At 60.9% G+C, this 12,401-nt stretch overlaps 1 protein-coding gene across 1 annotated transcript; it reads right to left on the minus strand.

Moving 5' to 3' along the window:
• Positions 1–4,437: 4,437 nt before the first annotated feature.
• On the minus strand, positions 4,438–8,902 carry E2F1 (E2F transcription factor 1). Its single transcript, XM_064674315.1, has 7 exons — positions 8,495–8,902; positions 7,766–7,856; positions 7,000–7,219; positions 6,423–6,575; positions 6,184–6,298; positions 5,881–6,085; positions 4,438–5,665 (listed from the first exon to the last, which is right to left on the minus strand). The coding sequence occupies exons 1-7, from the start codon at positions 8,696–8,698 to the stop codon at positions 5,421–5,423; spliced, it is 1,233 nt and encodes a 410-aa protein (XP_064530385.1). The 5' UTR covers positions 8,699–8,902; the 3' UTR covers positions 4,438–5,420.
• Positions 8,903–12,401: the final 3,499 nt, after the last annotated feature.

Below are 12,401 nucleotides of genomic sequence, written 5' to 3' on the forward strand. Positions count from 1 at the left end.
GTTGGCCCCACTGTAGCCCTGGGTGCCCCAGCTGGCCCTGGGGATATTCTAGTTTAGCCATGAGTGGTCCTGGTGTGGTCACTGTTGGCTCCAGGATTAAGCCATGGACACCCCAACATAGCCCCAGTTGGTCCCATTTTGGCCATGGGAGGTCCCAGTGTGGTTGCTGGTGGCCTCAGGGCAGCCCTGGCTTGCCCAGTTGGTCCCAGTTTGGTATGGGTTGTCTCATTGTAGTCACTGTTGGCCTGGGGCAGCCATGGTTGGTCCTAGTTTGGCCAAAAGTGGTCTCAGTGTGGTTGCTTTTGACCCCAGGGTAGCCCTGGTTGCCCCAATTGGCCCTGGAGCTGCCCTGGTTTGACCATGGGTGGTCACAGTGTGGCCATGGTTGGCCCTAGCAGATCTCTGTTTGTCCCAGTTTGGCCACTGGTGGTCCCAGTTTGGCCACATGTTGTCCCAGTGTGGACACTGTTGGTCCTGGGAAAGCCCTGGTTTCCCCAGCTGGCCCTGACTTGGCCTCAGTTTGACCACGGGTGGTCCCACCGTGGTTGTAGTGGCCCTGGGGTGGTCCCTTGGCAAGCAGGGTGGCTCCAAATGCCTTCCTTCAATGCCCACAGTGCCAGGCAGCCTTTGCTCCCCGCTGCTTCCCTCCAGTGTGGCATATACTGATTGTGGAGGAGGAGGAGGAAGCAGGAGCTGCCTCCATCCCTGCCTGACACCCAGAGGCCTGTGCATGCAGAGAGGAATAAGACAGACATCCATATCCATATCCCAGACTGTCCTCAGGGGTTTTCCCAAATAAGAAACAGATAATTAGATAAATAAACCAGATAAAGCCATGGCTGGGCAGAGCTTCACATGCTCCCGGGGTACACAATGTGCAGGGACTTCTTGGGGCTGCTCCCTCTCCCTCTTGGAGCATTCCAGGATTTTACTTACAGAGAGAGGGACATGAACCGGTTTTGTTCGGACGGAAAATCCCAGGCAAGCTTTGCCTCCATGAGCACCACCTCTGCTTCCACACGGAGCTCCCAGCAACATCCTGTTTGCTGAGCTCAGCTCCGCTTAACCCAGATCTCAAATCCAAGATGCTTCCCCATCCCAACACGACTGAGCTGCGGCACATGGAGTTTGCTCGTCTCCTCCTCCCTCGGGGATAAGAGGCTCCAAGCTGAGCCTGGAGCAGCTGCAGGATGCATCGCAGCTATTTTTACCATCTCCCAGCTGTTCCAGGTGTGTGCAAGGGAAAAGAGGTGGAAAAAGCACACCTGGGTCCTGATGGGGGGGGTGTCCAAGGGCTCTGGAGGGCACGTGCACTCACCCACACAGCACAGGGCTCTCCCCACCCCAGGGAGGCAGAAAGAGGTCCAAGGACTGGAGCTCTTGAGTGTGGTCATCAAATCCAACCAAAAAAGCAAAAGGAAAAAAACACAGGCAGGAGACACAGCAGGAACAGGGATCACCTCACCAGGGAGTGTGGGAAGGCTTGTGTGATGGTGGGGCTCTGTCATGGATCAAAGCAAAGCCTGAGAGGGCCTTCCCACACTCCTGTTTGCTAAAATCCGCTCTCTGTCCCCATCGGGATGCCTCAGGGTCAGCATGAGTTCCTGTGTGGGAGGGAGCAGCTGGGTAGTGAGGGAAAGCAAAGCCCAGGGCAAAATTGCCAGTGGCAGGAGGGAGCTGATGCCCCCAGCTCCTTCCACAGGTGCTTCCAGAGCACCCCGAAAGCCACAGCTGGGAATGGTGACATGGCTCCAGCTGAGGGGGACATCAGGGCTCTTCTCTCCAGGACCACAACAGGCTGGAATTAAGGGAAGCACCCACTCACCAGAATTCCAGAAATAAACAATGCTGTGTTTGGCCTCCTCAAGTTCCTTCCTCACGGAAGAAACACGGGAGATGCTTGAGAGTGGAAATATGGAAGTTTGGGGCAGGATGCAGAGGTGGGGCAGGCAGCATCAGCACTGGCAGGGGCAAGACATCCCTGCCTAGAGAGACCCCAAAACCTGCCCGGACCCTCTGGGAGGGATTAGGTTAAAGGTACAAACCCCTTGTGGGGGGCACCTAATTCTGCCCCCAGCCACTGCCAGACTGTCCCAGAGCTCATCCCACTGAGGGGCTCTCCTGACTCCCCCAAGCCCAAACCTCACAGCACAGGGGCAGGAGACTCCATGGCTGCCTGGGATCAGCACCACGGCCACATCCTGCACAGCATTTGCCAGTGCAAATGGAGCTGCCCAGGGCTGGATGGACATGATCCCTGTGGGGTAACACTGCCTGGGAATGGGAGATAGGAGCAAACAGGAGCTGGGAGCCCATGGAGCAACCAGGATGTGTGCAGGATTCTCATCTCCTGGACCGTGTTGGCTTCGCCTGACAAAGAAAAGCATCTGTGGAGCAGATAAATAAAACCAGGCAGTGCCTGGGGCCGCTTCCCAAAGCTGCCATGTGCTCTTCCAAACCAGCTATCATCAGCTCCTTCTCCAGTGATCCGAAATAGCAGGAGGGAAGCCCTTCAGCTGCATCATGAATCATCCCTGGGAGGCAGAGTGGTTATTTTTATGGTTCTGTGGCTCACGTGGAGCTGCCAGTGCATCCCTCAGAGATGGGCTGCGGCAGCGGGACACACTCCTGGCCCTGCTGGGGGCTGCTTCCATGGGGACCAGGAATCCCAAGGGCCCAGCATCCCAGGAGGTTTGCTATGAAGGGAATGTGATGGTGAATGTCATCACAGGTTTGCCTTTGCTCAGGGGAAAAGGGAAAAGCTGTGCTGCTGGTGGGGGGGTTGGATGGGCACAGGAACAGCCCCATGGAGCTCAGGATGTTGGTGTGAGTCCTCTCTCCTCTCCCTGAGCCTGATGGCTCCCATGAAAGACACTCCCTGTGCCAGGGTCTCTCCTCTTTGGGCAGCATTTCAGACCACCATCACCCTCCACCACAGTGGAACTAAACAAGAGAAGGAGGGGTGGATGAGGAGGAGTTGGCATATGCCTGAGCTGGGCACCCTGCAGGAAACCCTGCAGCACCTGTCACCCCAAGGTGACACACATCGACTGTAATGAAGGAAACAGCAGGCAGGGACCAGAGCCCATGCCCACCCACCTGCCACCCCATCCTCCTGCCCTGGCTCTGAGGGGTAGGAGCCCCACGGATCAGAACAATGGGAATGTTCTTCCAGTTTGCCTGGAAAAGCCCCATTTGATGTGGTGACAATGTGACAACAAACACGAGCTCCTCCCTCTCAGACAGAGGGGTCACTCAAGACAAGCTGTGTGTGCCACTGCCCTCCTGGGCACTAGTTTGGGCGTGCCAGGGCCTGGCTGGCCCTGCTGCCCAGCTCTAGAGAGCTGGGAAAGGGGAGGGTGCAGGAAGCTGAGCCATAGGGTTTGGCACCTACACCTGCACACCACGATCCACACGTGTCCGGCTGAAAAAACAACCCAGTGGCAGCACAGTGAGCCAGGGACTGTGCCCAGATGTGGAAACAGAGGCACAAGGATGCAGACAAGAGGCCAGGCTGTGCCACCCAGCACCCACCAGCAGCCTGGCCAGAGCCTGTGTTCCCGTTACCTGCTGGCACAGGAGCAGGGTGAGCTTACACAACATGGTCAGGCTGAAATATTTATCAGGCTGTTTAAAGGCAAACCAGGCAGGAGGCTGGGCAGGAGGGGAGCAAGCACACAAACATGGGGTGGTGGCCATGGCCCCCCTGAGCCCGCTCCAGGCTGCCAGGGGGTCCTTGGGAACTCCAAACATCCCTCCCTGAGTGCCCCCAATGTCCCTCAGTCACAGTGTGGTGCAGAGAGGATTGGGGCACGCAGGGTCAGGGCTGCCAGTGAGCTGGACACAGGGAGCTTGAACTTTGGGCCAGGAATTGGTGCAAGCACGTGCCTTTAGGCAGCACCAAGAGGTGCTGGGGCAAACAGGGGAAGCTGGGAAGTCACAGGGAGCCTGCTGGCATGGTGGATGCATGGACTGGTTTCACACTGGCCCCATGCTCTGGCCACACTCTTCCTCAGTGCAGGTGCTACAGCCAGGGACCCTCTCCATGCAAATGCTGCCCCAAAACCAGGGGGAAGGCAGGGAGGGGGCCAGGCAGGAGAGCAGCCAAGTGGGGACAGGGGCTGCCAAAACGAAAAGCAGTCCTCATGCAGACCCATCACCACATCCCCCTGCAGCACAACCTCTTTGGAGAAGCAGTGGGGGCAGGATCAGCCCCAGCTCCCACCCCACACGTGGGAGTGTGTGGAGTTGAAGGGGGGAAAAAAAACCCCAAGGACCAAAGCACCTCCTGCAGCCCCAGACATTGATAGACCTGGTCATGCATTTCAAGTTTGAAATGGCAAAAAAACCCCCAAAAATCACACCAAACCACTTTGTTTCTCAACTAGGGGTCCCACCACTCCTAAAACCCCCAGATACCTCAGCACAGCCAAAGAGCAGAGTCAGTAGAAACCTTTATTAAACATGAAGCTCAGAGGAACACAAGCTTATTAAATGGCAGTAAAAGTGAAAGTGCATCTCCAGCCTGGCCCGGGGGGACCCCAGGACCCCCCTCTCCTCCCCTCCCCTCCCAGTGGCCTGGGGATGGGGAGACAGAGCTGAGAGGCTGAAAGGCTGCACGGGGAGGGGAAGAAAAGCCTGGAGACAGCGTTGGGTCCTTACCTGCAGAGATGCACTCCCTGGGACACCTCTGTGTCCCCTAAGGGGACAAGCCCATGGTCCCGGGGCCACCAGCCCCATCCAGCCCCGTCCCCCCTCCTGCAGCCACTGCCACAGCCGTGGCCTTGCCAGTCTCATTTTGGACATGAGCAAAGCCAGGATGTGCTGGCAAGGCCCCGGTGGCCTCCTGCTCCTTCCTGCCCCCTCCATGTCCGGGGAGAGCTCCCACACGCCATAAATAATAAATAAATACCCCATGCTCAGCCAGGCTATGGGCAGCTCCCACACAGGGGGGACAGCCCTGACCCAGCACCCCCCACATCTCCACCACCCCCTTCCAGCAAAACAAACCCTCTCAGCACCCTCACTCTGCTGTACAGCCCCCCCCCAAACCCCCATGGAAATGAAACGCTGTCCCCAGGGGACAATAATAAATTAATCAAATCTATACACAGGACTGCTTAAAGCTCTGGAATGGGCTCCTGGGGGGCTGCCCTGGGCAGTTCCCCCGTGACCAGGGCCCTGTGGGAGGGGTCCCCTGAGATGGGAACCCCATCCTGGCATCCCCCCTTGTGGGGCTGGAGCTGGGGATGCCACTGGCCCCCCGCCTGGCTGGGGGGTCTGGAGGGAGAAGAAAATATTGCAAAAAGGGGATGGGAGAGGAGCGGCGGGCGCTGCAGCCAGAGGGGCCGCCTGCCCTGCCCGCCCTGCCAGGGCTGCCCCCCTCGCCTGGCAGCTCCCCCGAGCACCTGGGCAGAGCTTCAGAAGTCCAAGGGGGTGAAGTCCCCAAAGTTGCAGTCGAAGAGCTCGCTGATGCCCTCGCCCTCCTCCAGCCCAAAGTGATAGTCCTGCGCCTGCGGCGGCGACAGGTTGATGAACTCATCCGCCAAGAAACCCGCCAAGTCCTCCCTGCTCTGCTCCAGGAGAATGTCCATGGAGGCCAGCGGTGACAGGCTCACCTCCTCCACCTTGCTGGGCAGTGTGCTTGTCCCTGGCAGCAGCGCTTCTGTGGGGATGGGAAACAGCTGTAAATCCCACAGAAGTTGCCAAATAAAACCCCCCAAAAAAACATTTTTTAGGCTATGGAGAACCCAGCTGTTCCCACCTCCCTGCCTTGCTGGGGTGCCCAAGCACCATCTCAGCTCCTTGCTTGTGCTGACAGCTACAAACACAGCCAGAGCCACCATGACATCACATCAACATCCCTGTCCCCAGCCCCACCTTGCTCTCCGGGAAGCAGTGGCATGTTCACATCCTGGGTGGGATGCAGGAGTGGGGAGGCTCTGGACTGTGAACACCTGGGAGACGAGTCCTCTGTGGAGGCTTTGAAGGGGCTCTTGACAGGGCTGCAGACCCCTGAGCTGTCCTCGGGGCAGAGGAAGACGTCGATGGGGCCCTGAGTGCTTCGCATGGAGACCTGGAAAGCCTGGGGGAGAGAGGGGAGAGGAGTGAGACAAGGAGGTGCAGGGATGCCCAGGGAGCACTGGGCTGTGCAGAGGGGTCAGAGGGGTGACCCCAACTCACCTCTGCTGGGTCTGAGACCTGCAGCTGGGTCTCTGGGGGGGCTTTGATAACCATCACCATCTGCTCCGAGGGGTCCACGATGCTGCGGAGATCCTGGCAGGTCACATAGGCTGCGGTGGGGCGGGTCAAGGAGTAAACCCAGGCATCATTCCCTGCAGGGACTGCAGCCGGCCAGGCTCACCCCAGGGCTCACCCACATCCCCCCACCCAGCCAGTCCCATCCCATAAGCAAAGGATATTGCTGGTTGGCGGGGTCCTCGGTGAGCAGGCGCAGCTGCACCGTGCACATCTGGATGAGCTCATCCAGCTGCCTCTCGGCCGCCTGCAGCTCCCTCAGCTCCTTCTCCAGCAGCCGGTGCCGGCCGGGCGCTCCCACGGTGGCCTGGCTGCCCCTGGGGAGCACCGTGTCCGTCAGGAGTCAGACCCCACAGCTCCCTCTGTCCCCAGCCAGGCCAGGCTACATCCCACCCCACACCCAGGGAATCAGCCTTGTCCGGATTTCCCGGTAGGGCACAGCCCTGGGGTCCATTCCCCAAGCCTGGATGCAGCCCCTCCGCTCCCTGGGATGACTTGGGGAGCCCGAGGGGGACTCACAGTGTTGGTATTCCTGATTTGCCTGCTCAGGAGCCACCTGCCACTGAGCACAGCCCTTCCACAGGGAGCCACCACTTGACCCATGAGCAGATGCTCTGGTGACCCTGCTTTGAACTTCTCCACCCCGCTAAGACCCTGCTCTACCCTGAGCCTGTCCCAGACGGCTCTCCCAGCCCAGGGAACAGCCAGACACAGCCCCGTGAGCCCAGCCAAGGGACATACAGCCACTGGATGTGGTTCTTGGATTTCTTGGTGATGAGCTGAATGCCCTCCAGGACATTGGTGATGTCGTAGATGCGCCTCTTCTGCACCTTCAGGACCTCGGCCGCCCAGTTGAGATCCACCACGCCATCAGGTGACTGGCTCAGGAGCTCCAGGAAGCGCTTGGTGGTGAGGTTCAGGGAGGTTTCATAGCGGGACTTCTCTCCAGGAGACTTTGCCCCTGCCAGCCAACAAGGACAAGTGTGATTTTAGCCACAAGGCTAGAGCTGAGAGGTCCCAAAACTCCCCCCATGCTTGCAGGTGGCTCGTGCACCAGGGACCAGGACCGGCACCCCAAAACAAATGTGCTTTCTCAGGGCAATGGGGTGAGCTCCCCAAACCCTCCACGAGAAGGATGCTGCAGGACCTGGCACAGGCTCTGACACCTGTGCTCCATCCTGACCACAACCTCAGCTGTGCCAGGCAGGGCTCAGGGGAGAGATAACAGAAGGTCCCCCTGGGACACTGCACCCACCCCATGTTGGCAGCTACAGCTCCACCCCACAGGGAGGGATGGAGCAGGTGTGGTGCCCAGCAGCTGGGCAGGACAACTATGTCACCAGCCCAGGGGACAGCAGCAGCTGTGGACAGCAGACAGAAAGAGGTCAGCCCCAGGAACAAACTGACATGAAGGAAAAGGAAGAAGCTGCCTGTGGGAGTTGGGTGGGGCTGCAGTACCCCTGCTCTGGGCTGGGCTGTCAAGGGGGGGGGTCAGGAGGAGCAGTACCTTTAGCAGGGTTCCTGGCCTTGCCCCGGACCACCGGCAGGCTCTCTGCTATGTACTGGTGATCTGTCTCCAAGTTCAGCTTCCTCTTCACCTGCAAGGGATGAGGCCATCAGAGGGGCAGCGACCATCCCACTGGTCATGGAATGTGACCCGAGGGATCGCCCCAGGGTCACGGAGGCCCGGCAGGAAGGGACTGACAAGAGCAGCTCCGCGGCTGCCACGCAGGCCAGCGGGGATGGGGGGCTGTCCCCGTCGCGGGGGCCCCGCCAGGCTGCGGGGAGCGCCCCAAGGCCGGCGCAGGCCGCGGCGGGGGAGGCAAAGCACGGCCCAGCGCCCGGGCCTGCGGCTTCCGGAGCGGCAGCGGGGCAGGGCCGGCCCGGCAGGTGCTGCGTGGCACGGCCCGGCTGTACGGCAGGGCACGGCCGAGAACGGCCTGGCACGGAGCAGGGCGTGACATATGGCACAGCACGGGGCAGAGCAGGGAGCAGCACGGCCCGGCCCGGTTCGGTGTACAGCACGGCTCGCTATACAGCCCAGCTCGGTATCGCACGGCTCGCTATTCAGCTCGGCCTGGTAAATAGCCCAGCTCGGTGTACAGCCCGGCTACACAGCACGGTCGGTACCCAGCCGGCTCGAAGCGGCCCAATATTGCACGGCCCAGCACACAGCCCGGTCCCCGCAGCCCCCGCCCGCCCACCGCCCCCCCCCCGTCCCACTCGCGGGGGTTACCGGCGGGCGGCCCAGCGCGGGCCGTCTGGGCGCGGCGCCGGGGCGGGCGGGCTGCGGCGTGGCGAAGAGCAGGAGGTCGGTATCGGGGTGGCCGCCGCCGCCCGCGGGCTCCTCGGCGGCGGCAGCGGCGGAGACGATGAGGAGGTGCGGGGAGGCGCTGCCCAGCAGCGCCGCCAGCCCCGCCGCGCCGCCCGCCGCCGCCATGGCTCACATGGCAGCCGGTGCCGCCGGGGCGGCGGGCGGCGCGGCGGGCAGGGCGCGGGCTGAGGCGCGGCCCATGGCGGGCGCGGGGCCGCTCCGCTCCGGCTCCAGCCCCGGCTGCAATCCCAGCCGCGGCTCCGCTCGGTGCCCGCCGGCTGTCTCGGCGCGCCGGCCCCGCGCGCCTTTGCGCGCCAAATCCTTTTTGCCGCGAAAAGCGGCGCGAGCCGCCCCGCCGCCCGCCCATTGGCTGCGCCCGGCGTGGCGGGGGCGGAGAGGCGCGCTCCCATTGGCTGCGCCCGGCGGGGCGGCGGGCGGTGCCGCGCGCCCATTGGCGGGCGGGGGGCCGCGCTGACAGGCGGCCAATCGGCGACGTCGCGCCGGGGGCGGCGGCCAATGGGAGCGCGGCCCGGGGACGCGGCGGGGGCGCCGCGTGGGTGCGGAGCGGGCGGGGCGGGGTGGGGTGGGGGTCCCCTCCCTTGTGTCCCCTTCTTGTGTCCCATCCTTGTGCTCCCCGCGTCTCCTCTTGCGTCCCCTCTCGTGTGTCTCACATATGCCCACCCTGTGCCCCTCGTGTCCCCCTTTTGTCCCCCCATGTGTTCCTGCCATGTGCCCACCCTGTGTCCCCCCGCGGATTCCCCGCTCCCAACCGGCTCTGGCCACTCCTGCTTTTCCCAGCCATGGGAAAGCCTCGGGCAGAGCCGGTCCCTCCTGGGCTGACGGGCTTCCGGCTGCGGGCACGGCCGTTCCCCGCTCCGGATGGCCCGGGAGGGCACCGGCACACACCCACAGCGAAGTTCGTACCGCTTGCCCCACCCTCGGGTAGCACTGGTGGCGCACAGGGTGGGTTTGGGCTTTGCGGGCTATCCCTTTGTGTCCCCTTTCCCCAGGGGTGACCCCAGCCCGTGCAGAGATGAGCTCAGTGTTATTCCTCTCCCTCGTTAAAAGCACAACCCCGAGACTCCAGACGAGGCTATCGGGAAGCCTGGAGGCTCTGACCCTGTTCCAGGGGTCCGGCTCGCATGGAAAGCCTGGGATGCCGCAATCTGCTCTGTCCGTTTGCCGGGTGATTCACGGCATTCTGTGTTTCCAAACACCCACCAGCTGCGGATCTCGGCGGCTCCTGCAGCACTCCTTGATAACCCCTTGCAGGGCAGCACGGAGGGAAAGCTCTGCTGGGAGCACAGCCCGCACTTGGCCGTGGGACCGCGCGATCGGGGAGGGGCAGGGACAGAGGGGTGGCAGACGGGGCCGGGAGTGGCCCCATATGCTGGGAGGGATGATAGTCCACCCCCAGACAGGCACAGGCGGCTCCCACCGCCGGTATCTGCTGCCTGCAGGACACCGATAACCCCCCACTGCATGAGAAGGCAGAATTAAAAATGAAAAAAAAAATACATCCTGCTATTAAAATAACCTGAAAAGCACTTAAAGATTAGACCTTTTGCAGGGCCCAGAGATGTTGAAGCTCGTGAGGGAAGTGTGGAGTGAGGGGGTCTCAGCCAGGCACCCAAAGCCCCTCTGAGCCGAGCCCAGGGTTTAACCCCTCTGTGCCCCCCAAAAGCTGCCCCACAGGTCCCTAGGGGGCCTCCTGGTGGAGCACAGTGACCCCCAACCCCTTGGTGCTGCCAGGCAGGGCTGTGGGCCAGTGCTGGCTCCCACCCCGGCCCTGCTGCCGACCCTGACCTGCCCTGGATGAGGAGATGGGGTGTTTTTTCCAGCAGTGCGTGGGATGCAGGAGGCATTCCCAGGGCTGAATTAACTCCTGTGCTGCAGAGCAAATCCTGACATGCAGTGCCCCTGCTCCGGCCTAACAGGTTTCTGGCTTCAAAGGATTTTCTGCTGGATACTTTGGCAGTGGCTGTAATTCCCCCGAGGACTGTCAGTGCCGTGATTTCCCCGGATCCCCACATCCTTAAATACACCAGGAACATATTGCATGTCCGTGACCAATCACATCAGCTCGCTGTGCCTCATTTCTTCATCAGCAGAGAGCAAATGGAAACGCTGCCTTGCTTACAGGAAATTAATACGGTTAATTAACACTTGGCCCCTCTAATATTCCAGGGCCCGCTCTCCAGAGCCCTTCCACTGCAGTATCATCATTACCGTGATGCACAAGCAACAGTTAGACCAGATGTTTGCACACAGTTAATGCTTCTTCCATCTGGGGAGGGGGAGAAAAGGCAGCCCCACCAGCCTGGCGGGAGTGCACGGCTGGCAGCGCTTTCCCCATCCCCGGGGAGCCCCAGCCAGGCGCTTCCTGGGCTGCAGCGGGGTTTGGGACACAGCTGCTGCACCAGCTGCTCCCGCTCTGCTCACAAAGGCTGGGTCCTCCCCTAATTCATGCGGGAGCTTATCCGGGGGGGGCAGCGGCTCTGCCCCCTCTCCCCGGAGCTGCTTGGCTGCGCTGCAACTTCTCCAGGGCTTTCAGTGGCGCGAAAAAGGGCGGCTGTGGAGACAAATGAAAGGCGAACGCTGGCGGGAGAGGGGCGGGCAGGGGCTTTCCTTGCATGTATATGAGGGGAAGCAGATGAATCCCGTCTCCTGCACAGCTGCAGCCTCCCCCCGGCCTCGCCAGCCCTGCTAAGGAGTGCAGACGTGCTCCCGAGATTAGCTGTCTGGCGGGTGCTGCACGCAGATAAAGCCCTGTCTCCACGGTCACACTTGGTCCTGGAGAGGATCAGGAAGGATGTTTGGACAGTTTGTACCACAACAGGATTTACCCTACCACAGTCCCTGAGTTTGGGTGGGTTTGGCTGCCCTGCACAATGGGGTAGACGCAGGTCAAGGGGTGTCTGCTGGTCTCTGCATGGATAGAAAAATGTGGAGCAGGGCTGCAGGTGGAGCCAGAGCTGGTGCCATGGAAAATCATCTCCTGGCAGCAGGAGCAGGCAGGATACAAACCTCCATCCCTGTGCTCAGTTAAGTGTAGCATGTGGGTGTCCCAGGAACACATTTACTGTCCTTGTCATCGCAGTTGGTTGGTCCTGTCTTCAGCAGTTCCCACATGGAGTGTGCTGAGCTGTCACATGGAATGATTGCAGCAGGGCTTCTCCCAGGGTCTCCTGCCAATGCTCCTGTTCCCAGTGCTTTGAGGGTGCAGCTCGCAGTGCAAGAGGCCCTGGAGACCTCACTGCAGAGGGGACAGACAGCTGGGGAAAGCCCAGAGCCCTCCAGTTCTGTCCTGACCTCACCCCCTCACCTGTTCTTGCTCCACCCTCCACCACCTGAGCCCCTGCCTTTGTCCTACAGGAACCAAAGCAATTTTCTGGTAGCACAAATTACCTGGAGTATCTAAGCTTGCTTGTGGCAGAAGGACAGCATCCCTGGCTTAGGTGTCTCCTCCTAGAGCCCAGTCCCAAGAGCCAGGAACTGCCTATTCCCTTGCATTGTTTACAGATGACTACGCCAGCTACTCTCTGGATGCTGGGCACAACAGACTCAGTCAGCAGTGTTAGTTCCTCCTCTCATAGGATGGCATCTGTTATCAGAGCTCACACCAATCCATGGAGTCTTTCAGTGGAAGCAACAGGGGCACAGAGCTCATTCACCCCCCACTCTGCTCTTCACGCCCAAACAGGACAATTTTGTCCCAGCCTCTGTGAGGCAGAGCAGTACAAACACACACTTCCCAGCCCCATGGCTAAAAGACACTCCATTCCACAGGGCTCTTCCATTTCCTTCACTCAAGCCTTGTGGAGGAATG

The sequence above is a fragment of the Pseudopipra pipra genome, chromosome 17, assembly GCF_036250125.1.
Source record: "Pseudopipra pipra isolate bDixPip1 chromosome 17, bDixPip1.hap1, whole genome shotgun sequence".
In the NCBI taxonomy this organism is placed as follows: Eukaryota; Metazoa; Chordata; class Aves; order Passeriformes; family Pipridae; genus Pseudopipra; species Pseudopipra pipra.